The sequence below is a fragment of the Microtus ochrogaster genome, unplaced genomic scaffold (genome assembly GCF_000317375.1).
Source record: "Microtus ochrogaster isolate Prairie Vole_2 unplaced genomic scaffold, MicOch1.0 UNK2, whole genome shotgun sequence".
Lineage (NCBI taxonomy): Eukaryota > Metazoa > Chordata > Mammalia > Rodentia > Cricetidae > Microtus > Microtus ochrogaster.
Window position 1 is genome coordinate 21,277,931 of NW_004949100.1, and position 21,403 is coordinate 21,299,333.

The following is a 21,403-nucleotide window of genomic DNA, read 5'->3' on the forward strand; positions in this document are numbered from 1 at the left end:
ATTGTTATTATTATTATTATTATTATTATTATTATTATTATTATTATTATTGACAGAGTCTCTCCTGGAACTTACTCTGTAGACCAGGTTGGCTTGTAACTCACAGAGATCCTGCCTGCCTCTGCCGCACTTTTGGTCCTTGTGAGATGCAGTGAAGAGCCAGAAATGGGAGCTTCGAATGTTCTGGGCAGGGGCTGACTGCAGTCCATAGCGCTTGTAGTAACTCAGACCTCTTGGGTCCTAGCTGACAGTCCTCCATGCTTGTCACTTGGAGTTCATGAATGTCACACTGCCCCTGGGATGTCTTTACTGCCCCTCCAGGCTCTTAGCTGCCGTGCTACAGCCTGCCTCTCTGTGTGGACTCTCTGCCCTCTACGCTCCTGCCTTCTTTCCCTCTGGACCCATTCCATGCAGGCCTTTTAAAATATTTTATCTTATTAAATATTATTATTGTTTGTATGTATGTGATGTGCATGTGTAAATGTGGGAATGCAATTACTCCTGAATACATGGAGGTCAGAGGGCAAAGGAGTCCATTCTCTCCTGTTGTGGGCTACAGGGATCAAAATCAGATCACCAGGTTTGCGTGGCAAATACTTTCACCTCAATGGCCCCAGGTAGCTATTGGCATTTCCTGTCTGCCTGGAAGACACACTGTGCTGTCTCCCAGAGGTGCCCCACTCTGCCACTAACTCCCAGCTCTCGTGTATCTTTTCCAAGAGGCTTCCATCTTTGCCCATTCCTGGAGGCATGCTGGAAGATGTGGGCAAATGCCTGCTCTCTAGACATAGCACCTATACTACATCAAAGAAATGATTCCACCCACGTTAGGCTTAGTGACCCAACCCATCTTAGGGTTTGCTTGCAGAAGCATGGGTGACTTCAGTCATTAAAATGCCCTCCTTGGCATGGGTGATGACTTGCAGAAGTTGCATCCCTGGAGCCCCCTGCACCACTTCCAGGCTGCTTCACAGAATTGTTTAGTATTTATATAAGCTGGGGTGGGGGTGGGGAGTTCTTGTGAGTCTTGTAAGTTTCGTGAACTTGCTGAACCTTGTAAGTTTTGAGGAGTCTCTGTTTCCTCTGGATTGGAGCATTTCATTTGGGAGATCACTGTATAACAGTGTCTCTTAAACCTGCTCTGTGAGCCAACTTGTTCCTTTGCTTATGGCCTGGCTTCCCTGTTAGTCTGAGCCCCATGGGGACAGGGTTTTTCTGTCACATGACAGCCATTTCCCAACACTCAGGTATGTGCGTGAGTGTCTGCACAGGTGGACACAGTGAGTGCTGTGGGGTCAACCAATACACAGATGACTGCTGGGACACTTACTTTTTCACCTTAGTCTGTAAAACAGAGGGGAGCCATACGACATTTCCAAGTAAGTTACTGATGTAGTGTGTGTGTGTGTGTGTGTGTGTGTGTGTGCGCGCGCGCGCACGTACCAGCATGTAGGGAACAGATGGCTGTACATGCCAGTTCATGTTTAAACAACACGACATTGATATGGATACCTACCATGGTTCAAAATGGCTAATGATATGGGAAGGGGTGTGTAAAAATGGCTTACCCTGGATGTCTGGGAACCGCAAAGTAAATAGTGATGCAAACTGTAATATAACCATTCCTGATAGAATTGCAAGTTTTATGTTGGCTTTGTATAAATATGGCTTTGAGATCAGGGCTGCGTGTCTTCACCAACCTGTATGTCTGTCTGTAGTCCAATGTGTTTACCTCAGTGTGGCTTGTCAGGTCTGCATGTATGCTTATGCCTGCCTGTGTGTGGCTCATGTGTGTTGGTGTGTGGTGGTACCTGCAGGAGTTTCCTGCCTGTGGTGGTCCCTTGTTTGGAGTGATTAAGGTTATGTTAGGTTTCCCTGTGGCTAGGGTCTCCTGTGACCCTGCTCCTTGCCCAGCAGAGGTCAATGTCAGATTTCTCCTACATCCTTCCTCCATCCACTGTTGAACCTGGAGCTTACTAGGTGACCAGACTGGCTGGCTCGGGCACTCTCCGAACCCTTCTGTCCCTGCCTCTCAGAGATGCTGTTACTGGTGCAGGCTTTTCGGTAGGTGGTAAGAATCTACATTCAGGTTCTCACAACTACAAGGCAAGCACTGCACTGGCTGAGCCATCTCCCCAGCCTCTGATATCATTTTCTTCAACAAATAGTGTAGCATAGGATTCAAAGAAGCAGAGAGAACCTGTAACATTTCAAAGAGACTTCAGAGAATTTAATCTGGTTGGAGCCTGATTAAAACAATATGGCCCACACAAAGACCTCTCCAGACAAACTCGTGTTTTCTTTTTCCTTCTTGCTGTGTTAAGGATCAAACGTAGGGCCTCACAGGTTAAGTGCTCAAAATGCTGGCAGGTGGGATACTCAAGTGTCTAGGATTTCATTAAAATACAATCAAAAAGCAGTGCATAGTGGCATATTGCCTATATTCCCAGCACTCAAGTTATAAAGCCAGCCTCTGGACTACGTGAGATCTCATCTCAAAACAAAAACAAAAACAAAAAACAAAAAAACCAAAAACAAATAACAAACACCTCCAAAAAGCCCCCAGCCCTCAAAAGCAAAACAAAATACTCCAGGGGCTGGAGAGATGGCTCAGAGGTTAAGAGCATTGCCTGCTCTTCCAAAGGTCCTGAGTTCAATTCCCAGCAACCACATGGTGGCTCACAGCCATCTGTAATGGGGTCTGGTGCCCTCTTCTGGCCTGCAGGCATACACACAGACAGAATATTGTATACATAATAAATAAATAAATAAATATTAAAAAACAAAACAAAACAAAAAAACTCCAAAGGAAAAAAGTAAGAACAGGTGTGGCAGGACTGGAAGAAAATAAGAACCACAGTGTGCTAGGAATTGTGTAGCTATTGCTTGTTGGATGTATGTGTTCTGGGGAGGGGGGGAAGTTTGTTTGAAAACTCCCCTAAAAAGTGGTGTTATACAAAATTTTCTAAAAACTATTCTGCCTCCCCTCTAGGAAGAGGGTGGAGAGGAGGGAGGTGAATTCCAGGGCTTGAGACCGGTTGCCAGGGTCAAGGTGAGGGGGTGTGGTGAGGTGAGGTCAAAGGTTGAGCGAGGCTGGGAGCAGAAGGCTTGTTGGTACCTTATGCATTTGATATTCCCAGCAGCCCTGGGAGGGGGCTCAGGCAGGAGCTGGGTGGTCCAGAGTTGCAAAGCAGGAAACACACCGCCAAGGGCGTGTCTGCTGATTTGAGTAGAAGCTGAGTTTGTCTTTTTTCAGATCTTAGTCGGGTGCTCTTTACCCCGCCATGCCATCTTTAGTGCCGCCTTCCTCCTTCCCTCCCTCCCTCCTTCCTGTCTCATTAGCTCTTGTTTTGTACAGACTCCTAGGCTATGTGTGTTGGGGCCACAGTGAGGCGTGATACGCAGTGTGATCCTGCCTCTTACGATGCTCATGGCTGCACCACTACTCAAAGCACTTGGTTCTAGTGCCCCAGATGGTGACTTTACTGCCCTCAGACAATTTATTTTCCTTCCTGGACTCTTTCTACGTTTGTTTGCTTGCTTGCTTGCTTGCTTCCTTCCTTCCTTCCTTGGTTCTGTTTTAAACACATAAAGAGGTGAGCAGCACTGTGACTGATGGACTCCACACCAGGGCAGTAACATTGATGCTTGCTAACATTTTCCGTTCATTCCCAGGCAGGCTTGTTTCATTGCACTGAAGGATCCCAAGTCTTTATGACATGATCTTTATGACATGTCCACAGCAAATCCCTCTGTGTACCTGCTCCTGAGGGTGTCTCTGTTGGAAGTGGGAGCCAGTCAGGTGCATGGGGAGGTGGTGGTAGAGCCAGACCCCCATTAACAGCTGGTTAATTTAACTGTGATTGTGCACCTTTAATCTCAGCTCTTGGGAGGCAGAGGCAGGGAGAGGCAGGCAGATCTCTTGGATTTGAGGCCAGCTTGGTCTACATAGTTCCAGGGAGAGAGACCCAGGAGAGGGGTGGGGAGTAGAGGGAGAGAGAGAGACAGGGAGAGAGAGAGATGAGCTAGTGGGTGGGAAATGATGGCTCATCTTCCCAGAAACTGCTTGAGGAGCAGTTTGATTAGGAGCTGCACGGTAGAACCTGGTGGGTCCCTTCTCACAGTTTGTACATCGAAAACAGCAGTGATTACTGTTGCAAAAAGATCATGGTTTCCTTCCTTATCTTTCATCTTTGTATGCTCCATGGCACATATGTTGGGGTCAGAGGAGGAGGAGGGGGTGGTTTCTCACCCTCCACATTGTGTGAGGCAGGGTCTCTTTGTTGTGCACCACTGTGGATACCAGGCTAGCTGGCCTCCAGCTTCTGGGGTTCTATCTGCTTCCCATTTTGACATGCTGCTACCACGCTTGACTTTTCATGAGTTCTGGGGATCTGAATGCAGGTTTTCAGGCTTGTGTGGCAAATTCTTTATTCACTGGGCCATCTACCCAGTGACCCTCCCCTTATTCTTAGCTTTTAAAAGGTTTATTTTATTCTTAGGTTTTTATTTTTTTAACTGGTGATCCTCCTCCCTCAGCTTTCCAAATACTGGAGTTACATGAGCTAGCTACCATACTCAGCTTCAAAGTCCTAAATACAACCCCAGAACCTTCTCTTGTATAACCATTATATTGTGTCCACTCTTAACCAAATCAGTAATTCCCTACCACCAAGTTATGCTCAAGCAACTTTAAAATTCTCGAATATCCCCAAAGCTGCCCTTCAGCTAAAACTTCATTAAGCCAGGGACTCAAAACCACCTCACATGCCATGTGCTGTGTCTCTCCCTTTGTTTGCAGGCTGCTTAAAGACCCACGGCCGTTTGTCTTGTAGAATGTTCTAGGCCTGAATCCCACTATTTCTTTGTCCTAAAGTCTAACTTGCTATTCCAGTCAGGCATTTCCTGGAAATGGTTACTGGATCCTATTTTGAAAATACTCAAGTTAAACTTTTTTAACCCTTTAGAAGACACATGAAGTTTTATTTTAGAATTAATTTGGGGGGGGACCAAGGAGATAGGTAGTTCAGTGACTGAGTGCTTACTCAGCATGCATGAAACACCGGGTTCAAGTGCCACTGCACAATAAAAAAATAAAATAATAAAATTAATTTGGAAACTAGTAATACATTGAGAGATCCATTCTTAAGATCTTTTAATGCAGTGAAAAATGAAGTTTTGACTAAACTGGTGGCCAGAGATCCTTCTGCTGTCACAGGAGTGACCCCTCAAAAGAGACACCAAGTTAGAGGCAGGAGCTGCCACACCCAGCTTTTGATGTGGGTGCTGGGGATCTGAATTCGGGCCCTCTTGTTTGCACAATAGGCATTTTGCCCACTGAGCCCTTCGTACATCTCCCTTACCATGTTTTATATATCTATTACAACTCTTGATGGTTTTGTTTTGTTGTTTTGAGACATGGTCTCGGGCTACAGTTTAGACTGTCCTGGAATCTACTATGAAGTTTAGACCATCCTCAAATTTATGGCGGTACTCATGCCTCAACATCCCAAATGTTTGAGCCACCATGACCAGCTTCTGTATTTTGTTGTTGTTGTCTTATTACAGCTTTATTGATAGAATTCATGTGTAGAACGATCCATATTGATTCCCCATTTTTAAGTCAGTATCAGGTAGCCCAAGCTGGTATTTAGCTTACTGTGTACCTGAGGCTGACCTTGAACTCCTGTGTCTACCTCCTTAGTGCTAGGATTACACCTGTCAAAAACCTATCTTGAATGTGATCTGGGCCGGTGGTGATGACTCAGCCTGTGGGACTCTTGCCGTCAAGATTGACAGTCCGAGTTTGATTCCTGGAGCCACATGATGGGAGGAGAGAACCGACTCCTGAAAACTGTCCTTTGAGCTCCACAGGCATGGTACATGGGTGCCCATTCTCCAATAAACAGAGTGTGTGCCAAGGAAGGCGTGGTGACGCACTGCTGTGATCCTAGCACGCAGGAGGCTGAGGCAGGAGGAACTTGAATATCACGGGCTATATGAGGAGACTCTGTCTCAAAAACAAAATGGAAATAAAAATGCACAATTCAGTGACTTTTCTTTAGTTTGTTCAGAGAATTGTGCGGCCACTAGGGATATCTAGTTCTAGAATGTTTTCATCCACTCCAAGGCAAATGCTGTGTCTACAAATCACTTCCTGTTTTCTTCCCCATATCCCAGTCTATTTTCTCTATGGATGTCCTGTCTGGACATTGCAGAAAAATGGATTGTCTACTCTTCTGCTGGTGACCTTACAGTGTAGAACAGTGTTCTCAGAATTCATCCATGCTGTAGTATGTATCTGAAGTTTATTCTTTCATGTATGGATAATTTGTTAGTTAATTTTGACACAAACTAAGAGTTGCCTGGGGAGAGGGAACCTCAATTGAGGAATTGTCTCCATCAGGTTGGCCTCTGGGCCTGTCTGTGAGGCATTTTCTTGATTAATGATTGATATGGAATGGCCCAGTGTGGGCAGTGACACCCCAAGACAGGTTGTTTAAGAAAGTAAACTGAGCAAGCCATGGGGAGGAAGCCAGTAACTGCTGTTTTTCCATGGTTTCTGCTGTGAGCTCTTGCCCTGATTTCCCTTCAAGGCCTGACTGTGGTCTGAACTGTGACCTCTATCTGTAAGCCAAATAAACTCTTTCGTCCTGTGGTAGTTTGAATGTAACTGGCCCCCACAGTCTCATAGGGAGTGGTGGCGCTATTAGGAGAGGTATGTCTATTGGAGGGACTATGGCCTTGATGGAGGAAGAGTGTCACTGTGGGGCCAGGCTTTGAGGTTTTTTATGCTCAGAATACCATGCAGTGTCTCAGTAGACTTCCTGTTGCCTGAAAGATAGAGGAATCTCAGCTACTTCTCCAGCACCATGTCTTTCTGAATGCTACCATGCTCCCGGCTATGATGTTAATGAACTGAACCTCTGAAACTGTAAGCTGCCACCCCAGTTAAATGTTTTCCTTTATTTAAATGTTTAATAAACAGTTAAATGTTTATTGCTGTAGTCATGGTGTCCCTTCACAGCAATAAAAACCCTAACTAAGACACTTTATCAAGTTGCTTTGGTTATGATGTTTATTACTTAGCTAGGACATCCTTACCATCATATTAATTTATTTATTTGAAACTTTTGAGACAGGCAGGGTCTCATGTACCCCTGGCTGTCCTTGAGATCAATATGTAGTGAGGGATAACCTTGAAGTCCTATTTCTCCTGCTTCACCTCCCAGGTGATGAGATGGCAGGCATTAAAGCAGAAGAAACAAAACTGTCTATGGAACAAAGAAGATGGGTGAGAGGCAAGAGGATGGTGGGGCTTCCGGGGTGATGTGCTCAAAGTACGTGATGTAGATGCTGGAAGTAGCCTTAGGTGACCAGCATAAAAAGTGATGAAAAAGAAGAGGCTTTTTTCACCAGCCGTGTTTTCTGTTGGGAGTGAGGCTCCTGGAAAGGCACGAAGCAGAAAGCATCAAGTGTGGAACTCTTGACCCCTTGATGTTGAAGCTAGAATTAAGGACCTCTTGTAGTAACGGGCTCCTGGTGTCTGCACCCAAGAGCTAAGAGATGAGGGCCTGAACAGGGCTTCTTCCCTGGTCTTCTAGGGGTGAAAGGATTGAGGTAATATCTCTCTGTCTCTCTGTCTCTCTCTCTCTCAGATTAATTTGTTTTACCTTATGTGTATGAGCATTTTGTCTTCATGTATGTGTGTGTACCACATGACTGCCTGGTATCTGTGGAGGTGAGCAGGCATCAGCTCCCCCTGCCCCTGAAACTGGACTTGAGATGGTTGTGAGTCACTATGTGGGTTCTGGGAACCAAACATCCTTTGGAGGAGTAGGTAGTGCCCTTAACCGCTGGGTCATTCCTCCAATGTCTAGTCATCTTTTCTTTGACAGCTAAAATGTAAAGACCTTGACTCTTGGACTTTTGGTTTTTATTCTGTGGCCCAGGTTGGGTGACACTCACTATGTAGCCTATGCTGGTCTTGACCTCACAGCACCCCTCCTGCCGCATCCTCCCTATTCTGGGTTCACAGAGATGCACCCCCATGCCTGGCTGAAAACCTGTGTAAGTGTCGGAAGGTCATCCTCGGTAGGGGTTCTTCTCACAGAAGAGATGAGCAAGCGATCCAACATCATTAGACATGAACTGGGTTAGGTTGAAACAAAAACAAAAGAAAACAAAGCCAAATGGTGACTGTAACCCGGGGCTGTCCCTGTCTTTATTTGGCAATCCCTTTGTTTCTATTTCTAATTTAAGTCAGAGCCATTTTCTCTGGCTCGTGGATTAATGGAAAACACTGGCGTGTTCTGCTCTTCTAGTGTCTGGATCTCAGTGGAGTGAGGCGCTGATTTCATGTTTCTCTCAAGCCGAGAGTGAGGAGGATGTTCCACTCACCTCAGAAGGTTTAATGAATCTTCAGAGCAAAGACTGCTTCAGACTGGAAGGAGTGGGTACTGGAGTTTTCAGGGTAAAAGCCAGGGCGTTGGCAGCCGCAATTGGTGGGACTTGGCCACCTGTTTTAATAGACCAGTAATGACAAGACAGAAGAGGAGCAGGTAAAGGGAATGGTGACCCCATGTTAGGCTACTGGCTGGAGCTTTGAGCTTCAATACAGAAGGAATTAGGGCAAGAAGTAGGCATAATCTCCTTGATGATTGTCTCATCTCTGGATACTTGAAGGTAGTCCTGAAGAAGAACTTACTGCTTGAGGGGACAAAACGTCCCTCAGGAGATCTCACTCTGCTCCAGGTTGCAGCCTCACCCTCGTGGTTAACCGTCCTCTTCTGGGAGGGCAGGGGCCGTGTTGAGATGTCCTGTTCTGGGAACTGGAGGGGACTGCAGGTTTAGGATAGGACCTCTGTCTCTGTGCTTTGAGCCTTGAAAGGGAATGAGATGGGTTATGTAGCAGAGTCAAGCAGGAATCTGAGCCAAAGTACAGGAGTCAGAGATAAAACGAAGACGAGGATGGTGGCTTTCACTCTGCTTTGAATTACCGCGTGGGCCAAGCGAGGAAGAGTCAGTGCTTTGGGGCAGAAGGGTTTGAGGGCCCAGATTTACCTCTGAAATCAATTTCCACCTCTCTTGTAAATAGATTCAGTTATTTCCTGAACTTGTTTTTGCAAGTTTTTTTTTTCTTTTCATAGGCCCTTCCCATTTTCCAGCTTTTTCTATCTGAAAACATGGAAACTCCTCCCCTCCGCCCCCCCCCCCCAAGCAACGTCCACCTTTATTTATCCTTGGGGGGTCCCTAAACTGAGCAGCTACAGAAAAACAGAAAGTCGTCTGGGTATGCTTCCTGCAGATGTGGGCGGTGGCTTCACCCAGTGGCTGTGTGAACATGTAAGTTAGGGGCTTGCCAGATCTCCATTACATATGTGTGAATAGCAGAATTGTAGTGGGAGGCCCATTACGCTAAACTTTTACAAATGTGTACAGCCATAGGAAAGGACCTCACACTCAGCACACGCTCTAGACATGTTTGTTCCCTTCTCATTATTCATCCTAAATTATCTTAGCATAAATTCCCACAACCTCCCACCCAGGGAGTTTTGCTTTCTTCAAGTTTCATTGTCTGCCCTGTGCAACTATTTGTGTTACTCCAGCCCTCTGTTTCTTATTTGTGTCTACCTCAAGTGTTGTAACCACACCATGCCAGAGAAGTCCTGGCCCCCAGGGTTCTAGGCTGCCCTGGGGGCTGCCACTAGTTGCATTTAAGCTGAGAAAGATGCATGTCTGCGCTCTTCTCCTCTGTGATGTCTGTGGAACCTGACACCGATTTCTGTGCACTGACCAGCGGGACATAGACAGCCCTCAGTGACTCTCGATGTCTGTGTGTTCACCTGATGATGGAAAAGAGACAAGAAATGCTTTTATAACAGGAAGCACTCTTCCATTCCAAGTGGTTCCGACCACCTCCTCTGCAGTTGAGTTGCAACCATTAGACCTAATGGTTCCAGCTGTTATCCTTATAGGGCGCGCGTGCGCGCGCGCGCGCGCGTGTGTGTGTGTGTGTGTGTGTGTGTGTGTGATATCTAGGGCAGTATCTGCTTCCATCGACACACTTGGAAATGATGATTTTCAGTGAATTAGTTTTTACTCCATCATACAAAGTCATCAAGTATCTTATTTAGACAATATTTTGTTAGTTTGAGTTAAGATACCACTGGGATTTCTAGCCCAAGAGTCTGGGCTGCAGCCATCCCAAAAAGACGAGCTTCTCATCCACCCGAATGAAAGAGCTTAATAATGCTAAAAGGTAGAGAAAGGGGGGTTTACTCATTGTGGCCGCACCGAGAGGAGGGACAGATAAAGGGGTGTGGCAGTCCTCAGTCCACCTTCTAGGTGCTGATGTCAGCTTTAGATTTCAACAGAGGAAGAATTCGAGTTGGAAGCAGGAGTTTTGTAATTTTTAACAGTCCTGGTATAGGTGTGATCTTGTGCTCACGGTATTCTCTGGTTCTGTGATGTGGTCCAAGCCCTTATGAAGGAGTCACTCTGACTCTTACCAGATAGATGCTCACTCCTGCTTCAGAGGACAGCCTTACCATCATAGCTACCCTGTCTGGGTGCAGGGCCCTGTCCTGAGAGGGTCTGCTGTTGTGGAAAGATGAAGGGTATTGACTTGCTCTGCTTCCCTTCAGACATAGTACAGACACATGAAGGCACAGAGGCCAGGCTTTCATCTATTAAGTTACTTGGCCATAATGAAGTGATTGTTTTAATAATAGTAGAACATTATTAATTATTATTCTGTAATTCAGATGAGCTTTCTCAGAAACATGCTCAAAGTAGGGTATTTGATGTTTTGTTGTTTGCTTTTTTAAAAGATTTATTTATTTATTATGTACAGAGTGTTCTGTCTGCATGTATATCTGCAGGGCAAAAGATGGCACCAGATCTCATTATGGGTGGTTGTGAGCCACCATGTGGTTGCTGGGAATTGAACTCAGGTCCTCTGGAAGAACAGCCAGTGCTCTTAATTGCTTAGCCATCTCTCCAGCCCTGTTGTTTGCTTTTTTAAAGATCTTCATGTCTGTGTGTATATGCACAGATGCATGTTTCTATGAATGAATGTGGACACACGCCTGCCATGCAGACAAGAAGTCAGGACAACCTCAAGTCCGGGACCTCACCTCCCAGCTTGTTTGAGATAGGTCTCTTGTAGGCTAGCCGCACAGAGAGCTTCCAGATTTTCCTGTCTCCCTATAGGAGTGCCTATGTGGCAAGCACCATACCCCAGGCCATCTCCTAGCCCTGTTTTGGGTTAAGAGAGGGTCTCAGGTAGCTCGTGTTAGTCTAGAACTCTATGTAGCTGAGGCTGTCTTTTAACTTCTGCTCCTCCTCCGGTTACCTCCCAAGTGCTGGGATTACAGGTATATATCCCTACACCTGTTTCAGAAGTGCTGGAGTTTAAAGCCAGGGCTTGGAGCATGCTGGGTAAACTATTCTACCCACTGAGCTATTACCCCAGACCCCCATGTAACTTTTGAAAGCAACACAGATAATGGTGAACACAACATTGGTGTCGTCTGCACAATGTCTTCATAAATATTGCTTTCTTTCTCGACTCCAGAGCAGTGCTGCGGTGCCAATGGTCGGGGTGTCTTTTTTTTTTTTTTTTTTGGTTTTTCGAGACAGGGTTTCTCTGTAGCTTTGGAGCCTGTCCTGGAACTCCCTTTGTAGACCAGGCTGGCCTCGAACTCACAGAGATCCGCCTGCCTCTGCCTCCCGAGTGCTGGGATTAAAGGCGTGCGCCATCACCGCCCTGCTGGGGGTGTCTTTTGATTGACTTTAGTTACTAGGTACTCCTTTTGCCACAACCTTCTGTTCATTAGCCCAAGGCAAAGGGCATGCATGCCTGACCCCCGGCATGGGCAGCTGGGAGGGCAGCCTGGGAGGGGTGGAGTGCAGGTCAGGGGTGCAGGCCACTTGTTTGTTTTTGCTTGTGCGGCTTGTGAGTTGGGTGTCATGGCCCCAAAGTTTATTGCAAGACTACGTCAAAGAACTTTTCTTTTTGTTTTCTTTAGGGGAGTTTTATGGTTTCAGGCTTACATTTTTAAGTCTTTAATCTATTCCCAGTTAGTTTTTATGGGTGCCATAAAATAAGGGTCCGTTTTCATTCTTATATATGGGCCTATCCAATTCTCCCAGCTCTGCTCATTGAAGAGGATGCCCTGTCTGTCTCCATGGTGTGTTCTTGGCAGGCTTGGGAGACCTTAGTTGACTGTGTATGTTTAGGTTTATTCCTCACCCCTCTCTCTCCCCCTCCCTGTTCATTCTCTGTGTCCCTGTGTGGGAAGTTTGATGGTGCTGGTCATTGCACACTAAATATACATTGTATTTCAATGCTTTTGTGGGTCTATTATACCCATTGAAGCTGAAAAACAAAACATAATCAGAGATAATAGTCCAGGCCCAACTCCTGACAGATCTTTAGCGTTGGCTTATCTAATGAAACCACTTAACCCTGGTTTCTAAACTTTAGCCTAGTCTTGTTAGTTAATTGCTGTCATGAAGCAGTTTCCTCTGGGGCTCACATGGCCCTTGCCTTCATTGAGCAAGGACTTACAGAACACCTAACCCGGCCAAAAAACTAAGCGAAACAGTCCAGGGATCGTTTAACCACAAAGAGGCTGCTAACATTTTCTCGAAGAAGGAATTATTTCTTCAGTCTATTACTGCCCTATCTGAACTCAATAAACATTTCTTTCTCTTTGCTTTATTTTTAACAAGATTTATCTTGCTGGGTGCTGGTGGCGCGTGCCCTTAATCCCAACATTGGGAGGCAGAGGCAGGCGAATCTCTGAGTTTGAGGCCACCATGGTTTACAGAACAAGTTCCAGGCTAAACAGGGCTACACAAAGAAACCCTTTCTTGAATAACAGAACAAAACAAAACAACAACTAAAAAGGTTTATCTTTAGCCTGGTATGGCAATACAGAACTTTAATCCCATCGCTTAGGAGACAGAAGTAGGTGGCTCTCTGCGTTCCAGCCCACACTAATGTATACAGCGAGTTCTAGACAAGCAACATTATTTTTATTATATTTAATTATGTTTATGAGCATGTATCTGTATGTGGACATGAGCACATGAGTTGGGGTGCCTCTGGAGTCCAGAGGTGTCAGATTCCCCTGGAACTGGAGTTATAGGTGGTTGACTCTGGAGCTAAAACTTGGGTCCTCTGGCAGAGCGGTGTGTACTCTTAACCACCAAGCTATGTCTCCAGCCTGTTTGTTATTATTTTTAAATATGGAACACTTCGCAAATCATCAAGTCCTCTATGGGCCATGCTAATATTTGTATTATTATCCCAGTTTTAGTGTATGTGCTACCGAAGGGAGCACGCTATAAAAGAGTTTATCTTTAATTAAACGCTCCTTTTGTTTTGTTGTTTCATTTTGGTTTTTTTTGCGCGTGCGTGCATGTGTGTGTGTGTGTGTGTGTGGCATGTGCAAGCGTGCGTGTGTGCATGCCACAGCACACATGGAGGTCAGAGGACAACCTGTAGGAGCCTGTTCTTCCTTCCACCTTGTGTGTTCTGCCCATGGAACTCAGGTCATTAAACTTGGCAGCAGGTGCCTTTACCCACCGAGTCCTCTCACCTGCCCATGAATAAACTTTTATTTATGTGTCCCCAGGAAAAACCACACAGCAGTTATCTCTTTGGGAAAACAAAGCTTAGTATAGAAAAGTTTCAAAGATTAAAACCTAAAATCGAGTGAACTCCCACATACCCATTACCCAACTTCAACAGATACCAGCCTGTGACTAACTAATCTTGCTTCAATAATAGCCCCAGATGTTCGTCACAGTCCTTTGCTACCCAGACTGGGTTATTTTAAAGAATATCTTACACTTTTTATTTCCTTGTGGATAGTTTCAGGACAGCTGCGGCTGGAAACCCTGTCTCAAAAATGAAAACACAAAAACAAAAAAGATCCAAGAAAATCACATTGATGAAATGCTGTTTCTGTCTGTCTTGTCTGTCTGTCTATCCATCTATCTTTCTGTCATCTATCTTATCTCAAACAAGATTTGGCTGTGTAGCTTGGCTGTTCTGGAACTTGTTATGTAGCCCAGGCTGTCATTTAATTCAAAGAGACATACTAGAATTAAAGGTATACATCAACACACCTGATTTTTTTTTTCTTTTTTTCTTTTCAGTTGTCTGGCTTAAATCAGAATCTAGCCAAATTGCATTTCATGTATATACATCCTCCTTTAGACTTTCCTTTTAAAGACAGGTCTCCTGTAGCACAAACTGTCCCTATGTAGCAAAGGATCACCCTGATCTTCCTGATTCCAGGTCCCAGTTGCTGGGTTTACCATACCAGGTTTATGCAGTGCTGGGAACCCTATAGATGGAGACTCGCCATGTGGGTTCCCTTGTGAGCTCTGAGGGACTGCAGGGCGGCTATTCTCTGGTCTGTAGGATTCAGTGGAGCTCACTCCAGGCATTTTCAAAGCAGCTCTCCTGGCCTGCACAGATCTTTACTGTCCTTAACTGCTGGTCCCTGCTCCATATCCTGGAGGAAATCAGGAAGGGAGGGGATACAGACACCAGGCAATATATAAGCCTTGGAGCTATGGTAGAGACCAAGGTGGACACAGTCATTGACCCCTTGCTGCTGCCTGCTTAGGGTAGGGGCCTGCAAACGGGGCTTAAGAAACAGGAGGCAGAGAAAGAGATCAGAGTGGGGGAGCAGTGAAGTTTAAAGAGGGGCCTGTGAAAGGAGCCTGTCCTGGATGCAGTGGGGATCTCTGAGGAGCCGCCTGAAGGACAGGATGAGCTGGTCAAAGGGAGGACAGGATGAACTGGTCAGCACAGGGAGCGCTGGGCCTGCAGGGTAGGAGCCAGTACGGTCAGAAAGGCAAAGGAACCTAACTGGTGACTCAGGCCTGTAATTTCGTCATTTGGGAAGTGGAGGCAGGAGGATCAGGAGTTCAGAGTCATCTTTGGATACATATTTAATTTCAAGTTAGCCTGGGATACACGAAACCCTCTCCAAAAACCAAAAGCAAGACATTTGGAAGGATGAAGCCATGGCCGGCTGCATGGATTCCCACTTGGTGGGGAGTTTAGTTTCAGGCTATTCATTGACATATTAATAAAAATAAATAAATAAATTTCGAGGAAGAAGCTCAAAGTTGGGAATCATCTGAGACCAGGCCAGTTAGCTGCTTAGCATCTCTCTGAACTTAGCTTTCTTTCTCACAGATGGCTGAGCTGAAGCTCAAACTGGCTGAAGAAATAGCTTTCTCAGTAATAATGCTAAGGAGAGTTATGTGATCTTGGCCTCAAGTAGTCCCCCGGTTTCACGGTTCCCGCATGAAATTTGATTTCTAAGGCTGGCATGCCTTGTGAAAATAGAATCATTCCAGTGCCCAGATTCCAAAGAATAGATGGTACCGGGAGTGTTGGACGACTTGAATTCCTCTGGAAAATAGCCTCGTAGAAGGGAGCTGCCTGTATGTGGCCTCCATGGGATTGCTTCCCACCAGCAGCCAGTCAAGGCCAACTCCTGGCGTCTGCTCCAGAAAGTGAGCTGTTTCCCACGCCTCCCCCACCACAGTGCAGTTGGGACGTTTGTGCTGGGGGAGGCTCGGGGAGGCTCGAAGTTGAGAACTGGGCTGCAAGAGGCGCCTTGCCTGACTGCCATCTCTGCAGACCTCAGGGTTTTCTAGAAAAGTCTTACTGTTGCCAAGCGATGGAAAATATGTCATTTGAGGAGTTAATAGCCCATGACATTTATAAAAAGAGATGGTTTGGGGCCTGGGGATGTAGCTCAGTAGGGAGAAGGCTTGCCTGGCATTCACAGAACCCTGGGTTCCATTCCCTAGAACAATATAACTTGGATGTGGTAGTGTATACCTCCCACACACCGGGGAGGTAGAGGCAGGATGATCAGAAGCTCAAGGCCTGGAGACTGGGAGCAGAGCTTCCACACCTGAGTGAGAAGCCCTGGAGTCAGTTCCCAGCACTGCAATAAATAAGTCTATAGATGGATCACTTAGTTAAAAAATACTGCCTCTGCTGACTTAATTAGTCATTTGGATAACGCTGGCAGTCAACCAGCACGGCCATCATCTTTGTCAGGAGGACACGGGGCTCTTGAGAAGTGGGCGGCACCCACCCATACCGTGACAACAGGCGCCCTACAGTCGTGTCCTAGGATTCCTGAACATTCCCTCTGCCGCCTATCATGTCTACATGTGTACCTGGTAGCAGCAGCTAAAGGGAGGACAGACTTAATGGTTCTCGCGAGCTTTAAAGGTACCGCGGAGCCTCGGGAAGCTGCTCAGTCTGTGTGATGGGAGCAGATGGCTGACGAGGGCGCAGAGAACAAGGCGAGGGCGCAGAGACCAAGGCGGGAGCTGGGGCAAAGGTCTGTTCCGAGTGATCTACTTCCATCAGCTGGGCTCCATTACTCACGGTTCCACAAGCGCTCCAGATAGTACCGTCAGGGTTGTTTTAAATGCAAACCCTAACTCTCCCCTTGAGGCGTTCGTGCTGTGTTCCCACTGTAACCACACCCGGTTCCCTACAGGTCACCACCAACGGCATCATCGCCATGAGCGAACCCCCAGCCAGAGAATCCCACCCTGGAACCTTCCCTCCCAGCTTCGGCTCAGTGGCGCCTTTCCTGGCTGACTTGGACACCACGGATGGTCTGGGGAACGTGTACTATCGAGAAGACTTATCCCCCTCCATCATGCAGATGGCAGCAGAGTATGTCCAGAGGGGCTTCCCAGACGTCACTTTCCAGCCCACTAGTGTGGTGGTTGTCACTTGGGAATCCATGGCCCCCTATGGAGGGCCCAGCGGGAGCCCTGCCCAGGAAGGCAAGGTAAGTGCAAATGGAGATGTAGGTTTCTGGTGTGTTGGCTTCCGGTGTCTTTGGACTTCTTGTCTGTGCTTGTTCCGATGGACGTCATGCTTATGCTGTTGCTCAGACAGGAGGTCTAGGGGAAAAATCCAGAAAGTTTCTTGTTGCAGGTCAGCAGCCTCCAGATACTTCTCTATAGGGCTGTCTGAATCTGTTTCTGTGAGTATCCGCTGTTGAGAAAGCCAGTTATTTGAGGGGATTGCTCCGTGACAAACATATACTTGGGGAGTGGTATTCCTTGTGTGTTCGTTCCTTCTTAATTGAGAAAGAATGGGAAGATAGCGTCTAATTATATAGAGAAGTTATTAATATGCTAGGTTCTGATATCAGGTACTCCTGAGCGGAGTAAAGAAAAGTCCTCTAGTAAAGAAGCCATCTTAGTAATTCTTACTGGAACAACTGCCCAAACGCTTAGCTATAGCTCCTCTTATCACTGTCCCCCAGTAGGACACACTTTGGAGAAGTCTGTGACATGTCTGCCTATCACAGAAGGCTTTGCAAAGCTGGAAGATTGCCTGGCACAAGAGTATTGAACTCTTGCCTGCTTCCTGGGTCTAACCCGTTAAACCTTCATTAGCCCCTCCAGCAGTTGTACCAAACACTTGTGTTTACCTTGAGCATGCCTTTTCTTTCATTCTGGTGTGTTTTTAACCCACAATATTTTACACACATCGTCAGTTGTCCTTGTGATGATCTCCTGCTTGGATGCTCAGGCCCTCCCATGAAGCCTTGACCAGAAAGGGCCTCCTCTGTCCCCACCCTACACAACATGGATACTTCCTCGTTTGACCTGCATGTTACAGTGTCTGTCCTCAGGTTAGGCTGTGTTTTGTTCATATGTAGACTGTACATTCCCCGTTGTAAGAGAATAAGGTGGAATACTGCCGCCTCTCACCGTCTTGTCTACCGGAAGCCCAGTGGACTGCGCGCATTGAGAGTGTGGTTGTATTGCTAGGTAACTGACTGCTAATTCATCTTCACAGAGAAACACATTCCAGGCTGTTCTAGCCTCCTCAAACTCCAGCTCCTATGCCATTTTCCTCTATCCTGAAGATGGTCTACAGTTCTTCACGACATTCTCGAAGAAGGATGAGAGCCAGGTGCCTGCCATGGTTGGTTTCAGCCAAGGTTTAGTGGGATTTCTATGGAGCAGCAATGGATACTATACCGTATTTGCCAATGACAGAGAATCGATTGAAAATTTGGCCAAGTATGTATATTCCTTGCTTGTTTTTCTTTATTAGAAAATGATTATTTTTATAATATGATTGTATATTGTTTTACCCAGCAGAATGTACTAGGTATTATGTTACCCAAGAATGTTCCTGTAGATTTAATTTGTATATAGAGATATTTAAATGATGAAATAGTATTTTTTCCTGATGAACTTTAGGGGATATATTCAGCACAAAGAGATATTTTGTTCATTTGCTTTGATTTTTATTTATGTGTATGAGTGTTTTGCACCGTATGTCTGTGTCCACATCCATGCAGTACCTATGGAAAATAGAAGAGGGTACTGGATCCCCGGGATTAAAGTTACAAATCGTTCTGAGCTACCATATGGGTGCTGGGAATTGAACCCAGACTCTGGAGGAATAACCAGTGCTCTTAACTTCTGAGCCATCTCTCCAGCCCCCCATAGTTTGTTGTTTCAAGTGCACCCTCACGCAAAATTGTCTCTCCCATGTCTCCTATGAGTCTGAAGTCAGAAATGAAGACAGTTCAAACCCGTCTCCTGCTAGGAACCTAAACTGAGGGATTTTCCATCACATGGATGCAGGGACAGTCTTTACCGTGCTCACACTCGGTGAAGCCTCACGGTAATGCTGCTGTAGATATGACAGAAGAGAGAAATAGCCGAGATTAGTGTTTTTATTTTGCTGCCCCTCACCCCCACTCAAGAGACTGAGTTTCTCTGTGTAACCCTAGTGCCTAGAACTCACTATGTAGACCAGGCTGGTCTTGAACTCAGAGATCCACCTGCCTCTGTCTCCCAAATGCTGGGATTAAAGCTGTGTGCCACCACCGCCTGACATAGTACTTCTCACCTTTTAAAACATATGATTTAGAGGGGTGTGTGTGTGTGTGTGTGCATGCGCATTCCAGTGCTGAGGATTGAGTGTAGAGTCTTGTGCATGCTAGGCAATCACTTTTACCGTTGAGCTTATATCCCTAACACTTAATTTTCTTATAGTGACTGTGTTTCATAACTGGCTTGGAAAAAGTTCCCCAAAATTTAATAGCTGACTCTTCCCAAATGTTTTATATAATTTCTGAAAGAATACTTCTGGTCACAGAGAGCTCTAGGGTCATGCTCCAGGGACAAAAACCAACTGTATTTTCTCCGTGTATACAAATACATTAGCTGGTCATGGTGGCACATGCCTTTGTTCTCAGCACTCAGGAGACAGAGCAGGTAGATATCTGAATTTGAGGCCAGCCTGGTTCACAGACTGAGTTCTAAGACAACAGGGGATACAAAGAGAAACCCTATCTCAAAAACCAAAACAGAACAAAATAAAAAACCAAACAAATGAGCAGACAAAAACAAATACATTTTACTCCGTGCAATGGAAAGATAATAGCGGGGAAATAAATCTCTAGTCACCTTAGTTCATGAGATGGGGTATATAAAGGTGAATAGTATGATCTGGTGACATCGAAAGTCCTTGGTGACCTGGGATGGCTCTAGAGGGTAAGCTCTTCATGGTGTGGTGTCTATAGTCCCTGCCTGTTTGAGCTCTGTGATGACCACACATGGCAGCTGCTGTCCTCCTGGGTACCAGCCCTCACTGAGGGTAGACACATGGCACGGGTTTCAGGTGGATACAGGTCACCTGAGCTTTTTCTGCCCCCTTGGTCAGTGGGGTCTACGTGTGTGGCTGTGGCCTGTTCTCAAGCTGTCTTCCTTGCCTTTAGGAGCAGCAATGCTGGATACCAGGGTGTGTGGGTATTTGAGATCGGGAGTCCCGCTACTGCCAAGGGTGTGGTGCCAGCAGCTGTGAACCTAGACCTGGATGACGAAGGAGCAGACTATGAAGATGAAGAATATGACCTGGCAACCTCTCACCTGGGCCTGGAGGATGTGGCCACCCTACCTTTTCCTTCCCACAGTCCAAGAAGGGAACACACTAACCCACATGATGCGCCCAGGGTCCTTTCTCCTAGCTATGAGGCTACAGAGAGACCCCATGGAATCCCCTCTGAGAGAACCAGGTCTTTCCAATTGCCAGTGGAGAGGTTCCCCCAACAGCACCCCCAGGTCATTGATGTGGATGAAGTGGAGGAAACAGGAATTGGTAAGACATCTGTTTTACGGTTTGCAACCTTTCTTGCCTGCTTGGGTTTCTAGACAGGAGTTGGCTCATGTAGGTTGGGTCATGTGTTGATGAGGTGACTTTTTGGGGAGCAGATGGCCTGGGGGAGCAGGAACTGAATGCTCACACTCAAGATCAGCTGATGTGTAGGTCCAATGGCTTCTGAGAGGCCCAGTGATCTTTTAGGATTAGAACTTTGGTTCTAGACACAGTGGGTAGTGGGGGTATGCCTCATTTCAAGATTCTTCATGATGTCTTCTGTTTTCATGAGAGTCGGGGTCAGAGAGAGATGGCACAGTAGGTAAAGGTACTGATGTCCTAAGTTTGATCTCCTGGAGGTCACAGAGTACAAGAGGAATGATTCCCCCAAGCTGTCCTCCGACTGCCATACGCATGTATGTGTGAATACATGTGCACGTACACGCACGTGCGCGCACACACACACAAACAAACGTATTATTTTTTTTCAAGACAGGGTCTCATTTATGTAGCTTTTGGATGGCCTGGGACTTAACATAGACTAAACTGTTCTTGAACTCGTGAAGATTCTACTGCCTCTGCTTCCCAGGTGCTAAGATTAAAGCCATGCACTACCGTAATCTGGCTAGTAATTTTTTTGTTTTAAAATGGCATTGCCAAACACCATAGAAGCTGAGGCAGGAGGATCAATGTTTCTAGGTACATAATAAGTTCCAGACTAGCCTGAGATGCGGTAAGATCCTGTCTCAAAACCCAAAAGAGAACTGCTGGGCAGTTATGGTGCATACCTTTAATCCTAGAACTTGGGAGGCAGAGAGGCAGGCGGACCTCTTGAGTTCAAAGTCAGCCTGGGCTACAGGACAAGTTCCAGGACAGACTCCAAAGCTACTCAGAGAAACCCTGTCTTGGAAAACCCAGAGAGAGAAAAAAAACAAAGAGAAGGAGGGAGACTTTTAGAATATTTTGAAACTCAAGTTTCTTATTTGTGACTTCTGAGATGTATTCACCCACCTGAAAAAACATTCTAGAAGTTCCTTTGGCTCTTTATGCAACTTTTCTTCCACATTTTCCCCTCTTGGTTTTGAAATTCGAACAGTTGATTATTTTTCCTTCTGTCAGTTGCAGAGTTGCTTTCTAAAGAACACACACACACACACACACACACACACACACACACACACACCAGATCCCCTTAAAAGGTTTCTTCTT

At 46.1% G+C, this 21,403-nt stretch overlaps 1 protein-coding gene across 1 annotated transcript in view; it reads left to right on the plus strand.

The window, feature by feature from the left end:
• Nid1 (nidogen 1) overlaps positions 1 to 21,403 on the plus strand; it is a 76,535-nt gene that overhangs the window by 5,276 nt on the left and 49,856 nt on the right. Inside the window, exons 2-4 of the mRNA XM_005365425.3 lie at positions 16,557 to 16,856; positions 17,879 to 18,105; positions 19,818 to 20,197. Coding sequence (XP_005365482.1) covers positions 16,557 to 16,856; positions 17,879 to 18,105; positions 19,818 to 20,197 — 907 coding nt within the window. The remainder of the gene's footprint in view (positions 1 to 16,556; positions 16,857 to 17,878; positions 18,106 to 19,817; positions 20,198 to 21,403) is intronic.